Source organism: Pinus tabuliformis, chromosome 8, assembly GCF_031772625.1.
Source record: "Pinus tabuliformis cultivar Carrire ecotype Pingquan chromosome 8, CPIR1, whole genome shotgun sequence".
Taxonomy (NCBI): Eukaryota; Viridiplantae; Streptophyta; class Pinopsida; order Pinales; family Pinaceae; genus Pinus; species Pinus tabuliformis.
This window is the reverse complement of record NC_142294.1, coordinates 15124830-15145814: the sequence shown is the minus strand read 5'-3', so window position 1 is coordinate 15145814 and position 20985 is coordinate 15124830. Positions and strand designations below refer to the sequence as shown.

At 33.3% G+C, this 20985-nt stretch overlaps 1 protein-coding gene across 1 annotated transcript; it reads left to right on the top strand.

Annotated features, from left to right (window-relative positions):
- The first annotated feature begins 10107 nt into the window (after positions 1 to 10107).
- LOC149233923 (cyanamide hydratase DDI2-like) lies at positions 10108 to 11291 on the top strand. Its single transcript, XM_089461068.1, has one exon. The coding sequence runs from the start codon at positions 10273 to 10275 to the stop codon at positions 11023 to 11025; it is 753 nt and encodes a 250-aa protein (XP_089317194.1). The 5' UTR covers positions 10108 to 10272; the 3' UTR covers positions 11026 to 11291.
- The last annotated feature ends 9694 nt before the right edge of the window (positions 11292 to 20985 follow it).

Below are 20985 nucleotides of genomic sequence, written 5' to 3'. Positions count from 1 at the left end.
AGGGAGGTGAAAGCATTGGAAAACAAAGTAAAGGCATTGGAAAAGGACCTCCTATTAGACAAACCTCTGGAAAAAATCAGGAGCATTCTATGGGCGAACATTAGCCAATCCATCACTGATATATGGACATCAATACAGGTAATTCATGAGAAAATTGATTTGGTGACAGTAGCACAAGAAGAAATTCAAAGGGCCAGGGATTCATTGGGACACATGCCCGAACAGGCCAATAGGCTGATACAGTTTTTGAATACCCACACCAAAAAACAGCTGGCAAAATTGGATATGAGGGACAGGACGGGCACTATCCTAGCAATTAAAAGGGGTCTACCCAGTCTATTAACTGATGACTACAGACTGATGACAAATGAAGACTATTCTCACCGGTTGAATACATATGTGGATAGCCAAGCCATAGCATCATCAAGTTCTGCAGGAGACAAGACACTCCCATCTGGACAGAGCCTATATGACAATTTGAAAATCTGTTTTTTATTGAACATGAAGTGAGGCATCTTTTTATAGTCCAGCCCACTTTCTTCAGGTACACGAATGCAGACGAGACTCTGACAAAAATGCGCAGGCACCAATTACCAACTGACCAATGGTGGCAGAGTATGCTGGAGATTTCGTAGGAAGATATGAAAGTTTTGTTCACATTTCCAGAACGCTACAGATGTTATAAAGTAAAGGAAAGAGAAGATAAAATCGTGTTGGGCAGCAGTTAATTGAAGCGCAACACCAACAATGCGGATTTCACTAAATATCCAACGACCAACTTAATGGGCAAACAATCAATGCATCTCACCAAGAAAACGGCCAGCACAACATTTCTTATTTTTGCATTCATTTCTCTTTGTTCCCAAGAGCATTTACTGCTTCTGTAGAGTAGGTGAAAGAAGTTATGGCAAGATATTATCTCCTTTGAGATATTTTTGTAAAATTTTGTACAAATACCTCCCCAATCTAAGTATTAGGGGTTGGTGAATATCATTCTGGAACTGCGATGTAAATTTGAGAACCTTTTTGAATAAAGATTGCTGGAATGCTTTGCTGATGAGTTCTCTGGTTATCGAATTAATGGCAGAAGAATATGTTGCAGAATACTTGAATTATCGCATGGATCAATGTCTTTTTAACTCTTGTTTTATTGTTTCTGTGTTTTATATATCATCTAAGTATCATGTTCTAAATTGCAGGAAAAAAGAATAGCCCAGAATTTACTTTGCTGTATTCAGTTTTCAATTCCTGTCATTTTTATGTTTTCTTCAGGACTAGCATAGGCAGGAATTCTTAACTGCTCCTGTTTCCCTGGTTCTTACACCCTGAATATAATCAAGGAATTCTTAACTTCTCCTTAATAATATTTTCCCATCTTCCCTCTGTTAGCATGGTGAAAGATTCTTAATTTCCTTTCATCCCCTGACTCCATTTCACTTGATTCCAGCTTGAAAATTATTCCATGTTTAATTATCTTGCTCTATAGTTCCTCCTTTTGTCAAAGAAACCATACCCAAAAGTTTATTTTCATTTGACTCCATTAACCCAATGGTCTGAATTTCTCTTACTTTGCAGCCCCGTTCTATTGAATGTCACCATCCAAAACTCAAACAAATACTTGTACTTCATAACTAGCTTAACATATAGCAAAACAAAGCTAAATCATAAAGAGAGAGCCCTCTCTGGTTGTAGATTGACTAGAATCTACATCTAAAAGATTGGTTAGTGGTTACCTCGGCTGTATTCCCTTTTCTCACTGCTTTTGGGGAACAACCTGAGTGTTAACAGCTAGAAATCTCTCCAAAAATGCACAACTTTTAAAGATATATAACCATAAAATTGAAATCGTTCCTATGATGTTTAACGAAGGAACTAGGGCTAAACTTCAATAATGATCAAATTGGGGAGTGAAAAATCATTGAGTGGAGATAGTGATTGAGGTGATATCCCTTAATAACCTTCACCTTCATTCTAACACATAGAATGTATGAGAAATACAAATATCCAGTGCTTATAAGTAAAGGTTGTAATAGTTACATAGGGAGGAGTGTCATCCCATGGGAGTCCTATAACATACACTTGCCATGAGAAAAATAATGAGGTGGTGTTGTTATTTTCTCATAAGTTGCTAATAAGATTTAGATTTACAAGCTACTTGTGTGGATGCATCTTAAGCTCAATCTTTCAAGCACCAACGAGAGGGATCAAATTTATTAATATGTATATTTTTTTAGATTTTGTCATGTATATATGTACATACATAATTATTATATAGATAAGAATGTTTATTTTGGAATACAACTTCCATAATTTTATTTAATTATCAATAATTATTAGGTGGATGGTAGGAATTTAACCTCCACAAAATAGTTTAGAATATTCATAAAAGTATTCACAAATAAAAGGTTGATATTTATCATTAAAGTAGTTATGTCTATTTTCTCTTTTAATTAAATTGATTAATTAAAAAAAATCATATGAACCAGTGTCATATGAAATGAGTTATGATTCTTTGGATTGGACATTTGGTATTGATAAGCCATGGTGTTGATTTTTTGTAGCATCGAGAGGTATTCCTGCATGCCTAAGTCATCCTAGAATAAGTAAGAAATTTGGAGGTTGGGTATTGGTAGGAAAGTTAACATTGGAGAGGATTCTTTGTTGAAAGAATGTGATGCTTTATGTTTATTTGAATTCTTATTTCATTCTCTTCATGATGCAGGAATCTTCTCCCTGGCTAATGCAAAGGTTCATTCCTTGGATGATTATGGTATAAGTTAGAAGTTTGATTAAGAGATTGACCTAGAAGGGGAGGTAAGGGCCAAATGGCATAATTTTATTGGCTTCTTATTTTCTAGTTTCACTATTTTAAAGGAAGATGAATCAAATTGCCTTTGTTGGTCCAAAAGTCATAGGACATGTAACTACAGGACAAAATTGGGCTATGAAGCCTACATGGAAGAAGCTTTGAATGGATAATCGACTTGGTGGTGAACCAAGCTATGGAAGGATAAATCATTGTTCAAATGAAAAATTATGGCTTCCTTGGCTTAATAAATAAAATTCTTACTTGGGAAAAATACTAGCAATAGGGATGAATTGCTCCAAATTCATATGCTTTGTGTAGAAGTTATGAAGAATTGGCGCCTCACCTGGTTTTTTCTCATAAATATGTATGCCAAGTCTAGTTAGAAGTGGTTCATGTTTTAGCTCCAAAGTAAATTAGAATAATGGTTCTTTGGTTGAGTGGTATCATTCTTAGCTTTAGGATAAGTCAATGCAAAAGAGTTCAGTTGTTTTCCAGGCATATGGGTGCAATTTATATGGTTGGAAAGAAATATGTGTATTTTTTAGGATTAGGAGGTTGCTTTCCAAATGCTTGCTAGTCTCATCAAGTCATTGGGCAATGAATTCTTATTAGAGCCCAATCAAAGGATTCTTGTAATTCTAGAGTTAGATTATGAAACTCCATCAGGATTTTTCAATGGGGCGGCCAAGGTCACCTACGTAATAGCGAAATAGGAGCAATTTTGTTTTTAAATCAATTCCAACATCTTCGATTCATGCCAAGTATAGGTTCAAATTTAGAAATTGAGTGTTTGGCCCTTTGTACTCTCATTCACTTTGCTGCCAACAGATAATTCAAAAACTTTAGATAATGGGTGACTCGAAGTTGGTCATCAATTGGGGAAGAAAAAAACTGCAGGTGGATAACTTAACCCTGAACCCTCTCTTGGAAGATATTTCCCAAGCTTTTCTCTCTTTCTCATGGTTATCCTTTCAACTTATTCTAAGAGAATTAAACCAACAAGCATATGATTTGTCTAAGGAAGCTCTCCTTTGGTTTTTGAAGTTAAAGCGGTGGAGTTTTTATTTTGAGATTTTGGTAATTTACTTTAGTAGGCTGTACTAGTCTTGGCTTTCTTTAGTTTATGTTAATATGACATTCAAGAAACACTGAACATTTTTTTTGTAATGTATAACAAAAAAAAAAAAAAAAATCATGATAAGAAGGAAATAATGATCTTTTGATATGATGGGTTATATTGAATAATTTATCTACTGTCACAACCACATTAATATACATTTAAATGAACATCCATATACAATATTTTGCATCTATATATATCAATTATACATTATTATGCATATTAGTATATAAATAAATTTAAATGTAAATAAGTATATTTATGTATTTAAATGGACATTTGTATGCATTATTGTACATTAGTTTATATCAATATATTTTAATGTACATTATTGCAAAGCACATTAATGTATATTAATTAATGTGCATTGATGTATAACAATGTATATTAACATACATTAATGTAAAGTAATAAATGCACATTAATGTAAGTAATATACACCACCACAACCACATTAGAAATATTAATGTGGTTAGTTGATATAGCCAAAGCCTTCATTTGTATTTACCAATGATAAATAAATAACAATAGAAATAACAATACAAAAAAAGTAATGTAAAAAAAAATATTGTTATTATCATTATAACTAATAATAATTATTTCATTATAATAAATATTGTTCAATATTAAATGTTTTTTTATTAATATTTAATATTAGATTATGTAATATCAATATGAACCATGTAATTTGAACCCTTAGATAAATATTTCCAGGGACTAATATTATAAATCCAAGGCTAAAATAAACTGAAGGGTTTAGTACTAAAACCCTAAGAGATTATAAACTCAAGGGAATAATATTAATCGAAGGGATTAATACTGAAAACAATTAGATTTACATTACCTTTGGTTTTTTAGTGTTAAGCCCTTCGGTTTATATTCCCTTCGGTTTACAATAAAAATGCATTGAGTTTATTAATCTAAGCGTTCATATTCCTAGGGTTTAATACAAAAACCCCAAGGGATTAAAAACCCTAAAATATTATAAACTTTTATTATAAACCCAAAATAAACATGGTTGACCATAGATTATTTCCATTTTGAGACAATCATTTCCTTTCGGTTTAATATTATTTCTTTTCGTTTATAACCCCTTAGGTTTAATAGTAAAAATACAAGGAATTAGAAACCCCACGGAACAATATTAAAACCTAGGGATGAATATGTATTGCAAACCCTAAGAATAATATTATACCCTAGAAATATGACCCCTTATATTAATAAACTCAATAAATTGATATTGTAAACCAAAGAGAATGATAACCCCAAGGGGTTAACACTAAAAACCCAAGGGATTATAAACTCAAGGGAATAATATTAATTGAAGGGATGCCAAACCCAAGGGATTAACATTGAAAACCCTTGGGTTTATATTCACTTCACCTTTTAGTATTAATCTATTGGGTTTATTATTCCCTCAGGATTATAATCCTTGGTTTATGAGTAGTGATCCCTTGGGTTTATTATCCATTTATTTAATATTGTTCCCTTGGGATTTTAGTATTATACCCCAAGAATATGAACCTTTAGAATAATAGACCCATTGGACTGATATTATAAGCCCAAGGGAATATAAACCCTAGGGTTAATAGTATTAATCCCTTGGATTTATTACCCCTTGGGTTAACATTATTCAATTAGGTCTATCATCCCTTGCGGTTATGTTATTAACCTCTCGGGTTTATCATTCCATTGGGTTTTCAATATCAATCCCTTCGAATTATAAATGTTAGGGTTCATATTCCTAGGTATAATATTAATCATACTGTTTGTAATTAATATCGATCCCTTGGGTTTAATATTATTCCATATAGTTTATAATTTCTTGGCTTTTTAGTTTTAAACCCAACTGATTATATGATTAAGCATGCTTGACCATGATTGATTTTCAAATAGAGAGAATCTTTGTCACAATGTGACTTAGCACCATGGTTCACCATGGACGTTGATTCTCATATTAAGACAATATCCGACATAATGCAACGTTGGAGCATAATTGATCATGATTGTATTTATAAAACATGGTTGGCCATAATTGATATTGTAAACCCAAGGAAATAGTAGAGTCTAGGGATTAATACTATAAAGTCAAAAGACTATAAACACAAGGGAATAATAATAAATCCTAGGAATATGAACCCTTACATTAATAAACCCAAGGATTTGATATTATAAACCCAAGGGAATAATAAACCCAGGGGACAAAAATTATAAACCCAAGGTATAAAAACCCTAAGAAATATATTTTAATCCCTAAAATAAACATGGTTGACCATGTTGACCATGTTTGATTTCGATACGGAGACAAACCTTATCATAATGTGGCATCAAACCATGAATGACCATGGTAGACCACGATTAATTTTCAAATCGAGAGAATCTTTGCTCAAATGAAAGGTTGGATTAATATCAACATGAACCATGTAATCTGAACCCTTAGATAAATATTTCTAGGGACTAATATTATAAATCCAAGGCTAAAATAAACTGAAGGGTTCAATACTAAAACCCTAAGAGATTATAAACTCAGGGGAATAATATTAATCGAAGGGATTAATACTAAAAACAATTAGATTTACATTCCCTTTGGTTTTTTAGTGTTAAGCCCTTCGGTTTATATTCCCTTCAGTTTATAATAACAATACATTGAGTTTATTAATCTAAGCGTTCATATTCCTAGGGTTTAGTACGAAAACCCCAAGGGATTAAAAACCCTAAAATATTATAAACTCTAATTATTATAAACCCAAAATAAACATGGTTGACCATAGATTATTTCCATTTTGAGACAATCATTTCCTTTCGGTTTAATATTATTTCTTTTTGTTTATAATCCCGTAGGTTTAATAGTAAAAATACAAGGAATTAGAAACCCCATGGAACAATATTAAAACCTAGGGATATATATGTATTGCAAACCCTAAGAATAATATTATACCCTAGAAATATGACCCCTTATATTAATAAACCCAATAAATTGATATTGTAAACCAAAGAGAATGATAACCCCAAGGGGTTAACACTAAAAACCGAGGGGATTATAAACTCAAGGGAATAATATTAATTGAAGGGATGCCAAACCCAAGGGATTAACATTGAAAACCCTTGGGTTTATATTCACTTCACTTTTTAGTATTAATCTATTGGGTTTATTATTCCCTCAGGATTATAATCTTTGGTTTATGAGTAGTGATCCCTTGGGTTTATTATCCGTTTATTTAATATTGTTCCCTTGGGTTTATAATCCATTGGGGTTTTAGTATTATACCCCAAGAATATGAACCTTTAGAATAATAGACCCAATCGATTGATATTATAAACCCTAGGGTTAATAGTATTAATCCCTTGGATTTATTACCCCTTGGGTTAACATTATTCAATTAGGTCTATCATCCCTTGCGGTTATGTTATTAACCTCTCGGGTTTATCACTCCCTTGGGTTTTCAATATCAATCCCTTCGAATTATAAATGTTAGGGTTCATATTCCTAGGTATAATATTAATCATATGGTTTGTAATTAATATCGATCCCTAGGGTTTAATATTATTCCATATAGTTTATAATTTCTTGGCTTTTTAGTTTTAAACCCAATTGATTATATGATTAAGCATGCTTGACCATGATTGATTTTCAAATAGAGAGAATCTTTGACACAATGTGACTTAGCACCATGGTTCACCATGGACGTTGATTCTCATATTAAGACAATATCCGACATAATGCAATGTTGGATCATAAGTGATCGTGATTGTATTTATAAAACATGGTTGGCCATAATTGATATTGTAAACCCAAGGAAATAATAGAGTCTAGGGATTAATACTATAAAGTCAAAAGACTATAAACACAAGGGAATAATAATAAATCCTAGGAATATGAACCCTTACATTAATAAACCCAAGGAATTGATATTATAAACCCAAGGGACAAAAATTATAAACCCAAGGTATAAAAACCCTAAGAAATATATTTTAACCCCTAAAATAAACATGGTTGACTATGTTGACCATGTTTGATTTCCATACAGAGACAAACCTTATCATAATGTGGCATTAGACCATGAATGACCATGGTAGACCACGATTAATTTTCAAATCGAGAGAATCTTTGCCCAAATGAAAGGTTGGATTAATATTAACGAAGGTTGATTCTCATATGAGGACAATATTTATCACCATGCGACGTTGGACCTTGGATGACCATCATTGAATTTATAAAAGATGGTTGACCATCATAAATATTTGAAACCGAATGAAATAAAAAACCTTAGGGATTAACACCAAAAATCCAAGGGTTATACATGTAGGTGAATAATATTAAACCCAAGGAATATGAACCCTTAGATTAGAAACCCAAGGGATTCATATTTTAAACCCAAGGGAATAATAAACCCTAACCAAATCACAATATACATGGATTTATTACCTATTATACAACATTGCACATTTACGTTACAAACCAATATTATGCTCAATGAATAAATATTATAAACCCAAATTATATAAACCTTAACACAAATATCCAAAACTCCATAAGAAAAATTAATAAGCATTACATACCATGGGACTTTTCTTCTAGCAAGGCAATGTTTGTCACAATGAGACCACCAACCATAGTTGGCAATCTTGTACTGTCATCCATTTTCATTTCAATACAATATTATTGAGAATGCAACATATGAACATCGCTGACATCAAGAGAGGAGACGATAGGAAGAAGAAACATTTATCAAACAAACAATGGAATGTGAGAAAAACAAAGCCCTAAAAATTGAAGAGCACCCATATACAAAATATAAGATAACAATATACAAAATATAAGATAACAACACAATAGAAAATAATCGATTGCACCAACAATGAAACCAAAGAAGAGAATTGAAATGAAGCAATAAGAACTATGTATTTACATCAAAAAACCCATGGGGAATATGCACTTGAAATAGTTCAAAAATAATCATTTAGTGATTGGCATCTTCCAAAACGCAGTCGGACCGGTGACAAAAGCAGCACCAGTTGACATCAACAGGGTAATGTTCACAATACTTAACACTTTCAAGCCAATTCCTTGTGGTTTTTCTCCCTGATTCTCTCAGATGCACATGCAACAATTATTTGACATCTGCTTTCATTCTTTCCAACTTACGGATATGTTCATTAACAAAAGCAGGATGAAACCCATTTTTTTTTATCAAATGGCCTATGAATATATGAAATGAAACTTATTGGTTCCGCAATAGAATAAACAATCATAACATAAAATAAACATAGTTATTTTTCATATCTACAATGCCGTAAAAAAACAAAAATAAAACAAACACACAAAAAACAAAAATATAAACCTATCTTTATAGGGGAATAAAATTAAAAACCATTAATTAACTAAAACAAAAAATAAATCGAAAATTTACATCATAAAAATAAAAAATAAAAACAAACCAAACCAACCAACAAAAACAAAATGCACAATCTAACTTGTTAGAATGGAGACAACCCCCCATTAAAGCATCCACTCATGTGATTATTTCCAAATATTCAATATGAATGGAGACAACCGCCCATTAAAGCATCCACTCATGTGATTATTTCCAAATATTCAATATGCTAACTTTAACACTAAAAGACATTAACAAATAACTAAATCAGGACAGGAAAGAATATAAAACATCCATACCATTTCCCAAGGCATCTCTATTTCCACCCTGGGTGGATGAGCCTACGTTATCTATCATTTACCAATTTTGAAATATACATCCGAAACTCATGGGATAAACTGAATCCACTTCCAACCCAAATTTGAAAAAGCTTTATAAGTACTTATAACGTTGAGGAAACCAACTGGAACAGATAATTTATCGGCCTGGATGAAATTTGATGGGGAATTGATTATTACAGGATGATTTACCAATCAAACATAGTTCATATTTTTTTGAAAACAGTACATCTTTTGTTAAAGCTCAAAAAAACACAAATAATTGAGTTGATTAAAACAGTTATATTATTTTGAAATTCCTACCCTGTAATTCAAAAACAAATAAATGAGTCGATTAAATCAGTTATATTATTTTGAAATTCCTGCTCAAACCCCTTTAATGAACCTACTTCGTATAATAATTGAGAAAAAATTATTATAATCAAGTCAATGGCAAGTTGGATTGAATTATTTTATTTATAATTTCACAACACTGTGTTTGTGTTTGTGATGAGAGATTCAGATCACAAAACGGAAGCGAGCAGCGGGCAGAAATTCCTGTGAAATCTTGGAGGATTAAGGTAGTAGAATCCGATCTATTTGAGTTTTGATTCCATAATTATAGGTGTTGCCTGTGTTGAGTTGATTAGAATGGCATCATCGTCAGAGGTGGCCCTGTTAAAAGAGGTGGATGATCTGAACAAGCTGGAGAAAGAGGTGAACCAGGCGCTTCAATGTGCATCCAAGGGCACCCTCACCCCTCCCAAGCCCATATCGTTGGCGTCGATTCCTCTCCCGCAAACCCCTCTTACTGAGAAGGCCACTGCCTACGCCAAATCGTGGCTTGACTCCGCCGTCTTCCTCCACAGCATGCGATCGTACTATTTGGGGACGGCCATAGCCACGGTGAATTTCCCTCATTGGCATTGGGATCCGGAGATGTTCTATTTGTCATCGATGCTCCACGACCTGGGTCTCACATCCGTGGCCATGGAACAGACACCGCTTTCCTTTGAGTTCCACGGAGGGGTGCTCGCCCGGGAATTTCTGCTTCGCGAAGGAGCGCCGGCGCGACTGAGCGATCGAGTGGCGGAGGCCGTTTTCAGGCACAAAGACAACATATGCGAGACCTTTGGACACTCGCCGGAGAATGCGTTGCTCATCTTCGGAACCCACCTTGACGTGTACGGCGCATTCAACCCTCTCATCCACGCGGACACCGTCCAGGAGGTGGTGAATGGCTTCCCCAGAAATAATTTCGGCAATGAGTTTGCAGATTTGCTCATTCAGGAAGTGACGGTCAAGCGCTTCTGCACGGCGGCAGGTAGTGTGCAGGACTCAGGGTTTCTCAGTAAAATCAGAAACAATGCAGTGTTTGCAAAATATGATCATGAATCACTGTGATATCTACAGATATGGTGATAAGATATGGTGATATCTCCATGCGTAAGAGATTCCGGGTTTCATCGAGTCATGGTGGGTTCATCAGAAATTCAGGTTTGGTTTTTAGGTTAAGAATTCATATCTAATATGTAAAAGTTAGAAGTTAAATGTTTTAGTGGTTTTTTTAAGACGATTTCTACCCGGATATTACAGAAATGTATTTTTATATTTTCGAGATTTTTGGGAAGTTGGAAGATTAAATAAATGGAGTTGTTTTTAGTGTGATTTTTTAGATTTTTTTGGTGTGATTGAATATGATGGAAAAATTTGAAGTGAAATCTTGATTTGTATATATGGATTGAACGCTCTGAAAAATTTCTAGGGCATTTCGATTATGTAGGGGTTACCCATCAAGTTTGTGATTTCAATAAATCCCTGCCTGATTAGACAGGAAAAACCCACTGGCAAAAAATTCCAAAAAGTCAAAGACAACTCCAAATAAATGTTTTTTGATATTTTCCATATTTTTGTAGAAATGGAAAAATAATTTAGTTATTTATTTATATAGTGAAAAAATAGCTGAAAACATCATTATTGGTTGTTATTTCCAAATGCAACAGATCCATTGCTGATATTCATAGAAAAACGTGTCAGTAGAATGATCTACCGTCGATCTGTAATGCGCATACTTCCAATCTTACTAGAATCTTCTTTGTCTTAGGTGATTAACCTATTTCCCTATATCTAATAAAAAGAGTTATTAACCCAACAAAAACAATTTCTACTCAATTATCTTCCTCATACCTAAAATATATAATAAAACAACAATTTTATAAAATTTATTTTACATATTTTAATAACAACTACTTGGAATTTGGAATTTTTAGTCCGGAACCTATCTTTATATCTAAGAGGTTTTTCATCAATAATAATAAACTTGTTGGTCGCTTGTTTGTCCACATATGTAAAGAATGAGGTATTTTGAGCTAAACATTCTCATGCCATTTTAATGGAGAGTGATAACTCTGCATTCAACAAGGGGTAGCTGTCTAAATGGTGTTCCTCTGCTCTTCATTAAGGTTTATTTATATTTTCTAATCCGGGATGAGAACTAAACTCAAGTTCAGGTCTATGGCTATGGCTAAGGCTAATGCCAAAGGCAATGGATAACACAGAATGAAATAACATTGACTTAAAATAAGTGAAATTAATGCCACCGCCCTGAGGGAACAACTCATGTCAGGTTTTTGCAAATGTCTTCAACAGGATAAATGGCTGGTTTTTGCAAATGTCTGCAACTGGATAAATGGCTGGTTTTTGCAAATGTCTCCCAGTGGATTTTAATGCCATCGATTTTGAGAAGCTCACAAATAGATAAAACACAGCATTCTAGCTCCAAGTGAATACATATAACAAAAATGCTATAGGGTATTGGCAAAGGCTACTAGTTTACAAGGTAAAGGGACTAGCAGTCTAGTACTAGCTACTCTGGAACATGTTTATTCGCTGTATCAATTACAGAGAGCAGTGTATTGAAACAGCTGTCGGTTAATTATAAGCATATTTCTGTTATGTTGGTTAATAGTTACCATTCTGTTTATTTTTATGACAACTCCTTTTCTGCTCAGTTTTCTGTTTTGAAACAACATTTACAGCTTCTTGAAATATTTCCACACAGATTTGTAATCGTTGAAGGAAGAGAAATGCACTGTGATGTGATGAAGATTCAATGAGGCTGGTTCCCTTAAAACAAGTTTAATCTCTGTATCAATTACGGAGAGAATTTTTTCGAATGCAATGAATGGTCTCACTGCATGTAATTTAATTATATACAGACTCTGTTAGGTTGATTCATAATTACTTTTATTACTATTCAATAATATGTTTGGCCACTTTCAAACCTGTAATTTAAAAAAAAAATCATATTCTTAACCATTAAACTTATTTAAACTATATAATAGGATAAGAAATAATAAATCTCGCTACAAAAAATAATGTAATATTAACACGGCACTATGAAAAATTAATTTCAAATTTAAATCTTTAGCCCTTTTATAAACGAAATTGTGATGTGATTAAGCTTATGTTTAAAATTTGTTACTTCAAAATTGAGGTAAAAGAGTACGATAATGTTGGTGTGACCCTTCACCGTGGCCAACCACTCGTAGCAGTGTGTTCATGAAATCGTTGCCTCACAGCCCATCAAAGTGGCCGCGGTGGTGGGTATACCGTAAATATATTATTTTAAGCCATTGTTGTTTATATTATAACCTAAATAATGGCTTGTTTATATGTGGTATCACGTTTTAAATATAATTTTTCTGTTAACGTGGGTTTGGTTGGTTTGATGATTTGAAAAATCAATTTGTTTTGGCTTTGGTGTCGAACCACATGGTTATATATATATATATATAAACTCCCCATATTAGAATTTTGGATTTTTATTTTATTATTATTTTTATAATAATATTTTTATAATTAACTATTTGCCCGTTAGAAAACCATATTATTAATATAGGTGAAGAGTTATATATAGATTTTTATAAATAAAATATTTATATTTGTTTGGAAATTTATTGATTAACTTAGAGCCAGAGCTATATTTAATTAGGACAATTTGTTTAGATAAAAAAAATATCAAAACAAACATCTTTACTAATTATGTTTTGGGAGAGTCTATTTGAATGGTTGTAGGGTCACCTTCCTCTTCAACGTGAGCAGGGAAGTCCAAGTCTACAACTTTCTTAGCAAGAATAAATACTTGTCCATTTTTCTGAGTTGTAGATACATGGTATCAATGCTAAGCAAAATTTCTTATTGTGCTTCACTTCTTTCCACTAGGATCTTGCCCATAATGATTTAAATATGGCAACAAACATTGGAGTTTGCATATGCTGGGTTTGCTTCGAGTGAGTGTTTCTTGAATTTGGTATCCTCCCTTATAGCATGGGATGTGTGTGTCCAATTTCAAGCAACAAAGGCTTTAGCATTAACTTGAGCCCTCGAATGAGGAGGCTCCCTTCTCACATAACATTTGTGATGACCTTGAGAAGAACTGGGATGTCACATGATAAAGTGCATACCAAAGACATAAAAAATAAGGAGATAAATGCAATATGATATCATACCTAATGTTGAGCACCAACCAAAAGAACACAAAGAAAAGTGAGGGGAAGGCTAAGCCAAGCAACAATCAGGAAGACATGATAAAGAAAATGAGGGAGCAAGTTGAGAGAAGGAAAACTTGAGTTGATAGAGTAAGAGGGCTTTCTGATTGGTTTAACTTAAGGGGGATGCATACGAGAATGGGAAATGTAGTTAGGAAACAAGGAATATTAGAGGAAGCTTACCCAAACTTGCAGAGCTAGATGTCCCTCGAAAAACACATAGCTTCTAAAGCTAGATAGCCATAAAATTGAAATTGTCGCTATCATGTTTGAGGAATGCATCAGGTTGTACTACAATAATGATAAAATGGAAGAGTCAACATTGGTGAATGCAAATATGGATTGAGGTGATATCCCTTTAACAACCTTCACATTCTAACACACAAACTATATGAGAATTCCAACTATCCAATGCTCATAATTATAAGTGGTAGTAGCTACATGCGCTGGAGTGTCATCTTATGGTAGTCCTACAACATACACATGCAATGAGGAAAACAATGAGATGTTATTATTTACTCAAAAGTTGTTAATTAGATTTGGATTTTAGAAGCAATCTTTGTAGATGCATCTTAAACTCAAATCTTTTAAGCACCACTGGGAGGGGTCAAATTTCTTCATATATAAATATTTTCAGATGTTTTCATGCATCTATATACATACACAATTTTTTTTATTGTCTGGATATATGTACATATGTAGTTATTTATTTGTTGTTGTAAGGTAATCTTACATGATGACATCTCCTCCATAATAGACTCTACGACACCTAATAATAAAACAATCATTTTTCTAATTTCATTATTGACTTACGAGAAGAAATAAATCTTCAATACTTTTCTTATTACAAACAAACAAAGTAGTCCTTTTTTTTTTCTATTTCCATGGCTAAGTCATATCAAAATAAAACATTGTTATTTATTATTATTATCATGTATCAAATCAACAATATTTTCTATTTATATCTCTAATTCAAAAGAAATTACTCCAAAGTTGAATTATATTTTTTTACTCTAAAGCCAACTTGTATTTTTTATTTTTATTTTTTCATATAAGTGATTTTTTTAATATAATGTTATCGAACACAACATGACCATATCTCCTGTATATTGGGCTATAAAGTATCTTCCTACTCTCAGTGCAGTTAAATCTATGAACTATATATTGACATTAGGATCCAGGGAAAATTTTAAGAACCACCCTAAATTTATATGTATAATAAATGGGCGAATCCCCATGGTACATAGGAAAAATGGGAGACGATTTTATCAAGAATATATATATATATATATATATATATATATATATATATATATATATATATATATATATATATGGCGAATCTCTTATCAGATTATATTATCTTGTAAAGTCATGGTGAATCTTTCACTGAATTATAAAATCTTGTAAGACCTTGGAAAATCTTTCACTGAATAATAAAACATTGTGAAGTCTTGGCGAATGTTTTGTTAAAGTATGAAACCATATATGATAATAATAAAACATATTCATTAAACTGTAATATACTAACATACATGTTTGGAAAAAAGAAACATAATTTTCACTTCCTACAAACAATGTTGCAAGTTTTAGTGGCCATGTTTGTCATGGTAGGAGAGATTAATGTTTTCTCTACCACTTTTGTCAAGCTACCACTTTTTCCAAGCTATCAAATTTCTTTCTTATTCCATAGACTCCAACTGCGACATAAAAAAAAACACATCAAGTTTGTTTACCCCAACAGGGCAACAAGTAGCAAGCCCCAACTATATAATATAAAGAAGTAATAGGTATCCCAAAGGCATGAAGGGATCTAATGGAAAGAAGTAATCGTTGTAAGACTTCCAATCAATATATAAATATATATAAATGTAGATTTATTATTATTTTAATTGGAAATCTTCAATTAAATAATAAAATTTAATTACGTCTCACCCAATCTAAATTTCTTATTAGCATAATTCACTACCTTCATACCCTTTTTTACAGCGTTGTAACATGTGGATTAATTTGCTTTTTGGTGCACAATCTCTGCCTTTTAGGACAACATGGTGCAGTCACCCAACCCCTATAGATCATTACGACAAACTAATAATAGCAGAGAAGATGAAAGGTTGTACAAACCAGCACCTTTTTCAAACAACTAATCCAAGATCAGTACCTTAACTTTTTCATGAAGATATCATATTGATAATGTTTGAAAAATGGTGGGAAATCTGGGGAGCGACTATCTCTCTTCTGCGAGGGTGATGCGGAAAGAGTTAAGATTTCATTGTTTTGAATTTTTTTTTGTTAAATCAGAAAAACCAATATTAATGGAGATATCAGTATTTTTTACTAAATTTTGTGAAGTGACTAAATGTAGCTTTAACCATTCACCTTAAGATTTTTTTTAAAATATAATTTCCTAAGTGTATTTAATATCTTCATTATCATAAAAACTAACCTATATCCATCTTAACTCTACATCTACCACTCTTAGAGGGATGAAATCTATTTATCCCTCCCCGCACTTGGTAGATCCGGAATTAAGATGGATCTAAGCTGATAGAATTTCCCCTTTAAATAGTCTATGCTCATATGAATACCATGGTATTACCATGGGTCAATACCATGGGTTATCATAAACCTGGAGCTTAGAAACTACTATTAGTAATTTCTAAAAATTAATAAAATTAATAATTGATTTTTATTTTATTTTTTTATTTTAACCAAGTTAAAATGTTTAAGTGACATTAAATTACAAGATCCATTTTTACTCTTGATCTACCAACCCCGAGAGGGATCAAATATTTTTTCACTCTATGTTAGTTTGCATATCACAATATTTGATCCAGAGTAAAGATGAATCTATGCTAGTTTAATCCCCCCCTTTAATATAAGGTGGCTTATGGAGTAAATATAAAAAATGTTTTATTTATTTACCATACCTCTCGTTTGTTTATATTTTTATTAATTTACCATACCTTTTTTATAAATATGGTATTTGGCCCATATGATTCAATTAAATAAAACCTTTTTTTTGAGCCTTCTTAAATAGAAAAGAGGGTTATGGACTAAATATAGAAAGAGGTTTTATTTATTTACCATACTTCCACTTTATTTATATTTTTATTTATTTACACGCTTGCGTGTTCATAAATATAAGGTGACATATGGAGTAAATATAAAAAAAATGTTTTATTTATTTACCATACCTCTCGTTTATTTATATTTTTATTAATTTACCATACCTTTTTTATAAATATCGTATTTGGCCCATAGGATTCACTTAAATGAAACCTTGTTTTTTAGCCTTCTTAAAATAGAAAGAGGGTTATGGACTAAATATAAAAAGAGGTTTTATTTATTTACCATACCTCTAGTTGATTTGTATTTTTATTTATTTACCATACCTTTGGAGTAAGTATAAAAGGAGCTTTTATTTATTTACCATACCTCCTCTGTATTTATATTTATATTTATAACTATCATAAATACATTTTCTTGAAAATGAGGGCGAATGGAAGATTGTAACTCCTAATTTCAAGGGCTAAATTTACTTTTTTCACCCTTTCCCTTAAAATAAGGTGGGCTAATCGCCATACCTAATTTTTCTATAAAATAAATTTCAGGCGATTTGTAACAATGTACTATGATACAAAATATTCGCCCAATAAAAATATAAAGCCCCTTAATTTAGGCCAAGGGCGAAACTTCGCCCCTAAAATTTTCCATGTTATGATCCGAATTGGATCATTATAGTTTTTGTCATCCATAGAGATGCATTTGGAGTGCAAAAAGAGGAGGAATCAACTCCCGAGATCGTTTTTACTAGCGGGACCCAGTTTGGCGAAACGGGGTCTGAAACCTTCGGGAGCGTTTTGGGGAATCAAATGATGTTTTTTGGGGTTAAAAATTTATTGCTTGACCATAGCACCTTTTCATGCTATTCTAAACACATAAATATTTCCAACGATGCGAGAATTGCGTCAATCAGAGTCCGTATGCAAAAGTTATGCCACTCAGAAGTTGACCTTCCTATTTTCACACCTATAGTTCGGGAGGAAACCACGTTAGCCCCCATTAATCATGGAAAAGGGGCTAGCCATGTGTTTTTGATGTAAAATAATCTAGAAGAGTCTATTTTATAACTCTAGTTAAGAGTTGATGTAGTCAAACTTAACCACTAGTAGACTATCAAGCTGTATTATAATCGGGCCACTAGGAGGAAGACGCATTCCATTATTTTGAGAGAATTTTGTTCCATAATTGAGCAAAGATAGCCAGGAGAGATAGGAAGTAGATCACACAGAGAGGCTCTGTGCACTGTAGCAGCCCACGAGCCACAAGCATTACTTCTTTGTATCTGTAGCCATATTTCCATACAGAGAAAGAGAGCAAAGAAACCTCACCTTCTAGTTGGGTTTTCTCTTGAAAGGGTTTGCCAAAGAGAATATCTTGTGTATTATGTGTGTGTGAGATTATTTTTTCGTTCTCTACTTTTCTACTTGATTTACTTTTACATGCATGTGCTAATAACAATTAATTTTATAGATCTAGAAATTAAATAAAATTGTAATAGTGTAGAGTCCCAGATTTTTAATATAATATTATCAGATCTGTTATGATGAATTGTCCAGTGGAATATCCATAGAAGTTTATGGATCATTTGGTATTAGAGAAAGTTTCTTTGGGTATTTTGTGGATATTGCATGGATCTAAATCGGTGAGGCCGAAAATCGTAAAACCCTAATCATGGGCAACGAATCTATAAACGAACCTTGTGATCCTATAGAGGTGAGGTTTCGTGGCTCGAAGAACAAGTTTCGGATATAAACCGCAATGAAAACCTCCTCGTGGTGGCCCTATGCAATAAGCTGGGGATATTTGGAGAAGAAGGGGGTTCAAATGTAGAGGAAAAATCAGAAGGGGGATCAAGAGACCAGGAAGACATAGATAACCAACTGAAGAAATAACTTGGAAAAGATAAACCCAGTTCGAGTGGCATGAACCAATCCTTGTTTAAAATGGAATCAAAAGTCAATATCAAGCCATACCATGGCGAGATCGACGCTATGAAGCTAAACCACTAGTTGAAACAATTGGAATTTTATTCAAGTGTCCATCAGATCAAGGAAGGGCATAAGATCTCATTTGTGTCGCTGAAATTGGAGGGCCATGCACTAACTTGGTGGGAGAGTCAGACAGAAACCCTGAGGTTGGAGTGAGAAACTCTAGTGACTAAGTGGGAGGATTTAAAAGCCCTCATTAAGTCACGATTTTATCCCATTGGGTACGTGGAAGACAAGTGGATCTGTTGGCATTAATTCAGGCAAATGTCGTGCCAAAGCATGCAGGAGTACATCACATAATTCAGAACCATGGTTATAATGTTGTGTATCTCTCCAAAGAACCCAGATGTACTCAAGTATTTGGGAGTTCTACACTGCCATCTGCATGAGCAAGTGATGTTGTTCAAGCCCAAAATGGTGGATGGGACTTGTGTACAGGCACAATACCTGGAGAACATAGGCCTGAAAAGAGTGCAATCAAGTGGATCGAAGAAAAAGGAGCAAAAATACAGTTCTAAGGAGGGGAAGAAGAAACAAAAAGGGGGAAAAGGTAAAAATATGACAACCACAACACACTAGTGCAAAGATCCTACCAACCACTGCAACCACTATAACATTGATGGCCACAAAGAGGAAAAGTGTTGGAAGTTGCATCCAGAGCTAACCCGAAGAACAAGAAGAAAGATAATAAGAAGAAAAATCTCATGGCCACCAATTCGAGCAACCAAGTTGAAAGCAACTTGGGTGTGGATGAGAAGATTGTCTGTATATCAATGCAGAAGGAGATGAATCTGAGTAGCCTTCAACAACATGAAGAGAAAGAAATGACAAAACTCTTCCATGTAAAGATACAGGTCAAGAAGACGAAGATTGATGCTTTGTTTGACTCAAGATCGTAGAAAAATATCATTGCAGCAGATCTGGTCAAGAAGTTGGGCCTGGAAGTTCCTGATCATCCAAACCCATATCCACTGGGATGGGTACATAAGGATGCAGAGTTGAAGGTAATAAAATAGTGTAAAATTAGATTTTATGTTAGTGTTGATTTTATTGATGAAGTAGATCTGGAAGTGGTTCCCCTTGATGTATGTGGAGTCATGTTTGGGAGTCCATGCATGTATATGTGTGGTGCAATATTTATGAGGAGAGATAAATAGTACTGGTGTTGGGCATAGAATCCCCCCAAGGCATATTTTGGGGCTTAAAGCTCAAGTTTTGACAGAATCTTGTTGTAGAAGCTCTGCGAATTGCGGGTGCAGGGCGCGAAAGTATAATAGAGTCACAGGGTTTTCCACCCTGGGTTTTGTAATGTAATGTCAGTTGGATAGACCTACCCATGGTTTGCGGACCATGGGATTGTATAAATAGAGCAAGGATTTAAGTGTATAAAGAAGAAACGAATAGAGGCATGAGAAGGCTAAGTGATTGAGTCAAAGTGTAAAAGTGTGTCTGTGGGTCGTAGAGTAGGAGAAGGCTTTGCAATTGAGTGCCCAAAGGCCTAGTAGTCCGTAGCTGAGTGCGCAGACACCTGTAGCTAAGTGCGCAGGGCAAGTCGAGTCTGTAACCATAGGAGAATCAATAAAAATAAGTGTTATGTTGAGAATAGCAACAAGAAATGATAAAAATAGGAATGCTAAAAATAACATTCAGAATATTCCAATTTTATTTTGTCCTTGAATTAAAATTGAGAATTAAAATTCGAATTTAGTCTCACCAGCTGCTTGAAAAATAATTAATTAATTCATCTTGAGTTAATTAGT

Coding starts and splice junctions, on each gene's coding strand:
- LOC149233923 (XM_089461068.1), top strand. CDS start 10,273: ATGGCATCATCGTCAGAGGTGGCCCTGTTAAAAGAGGTGGATGATCTG.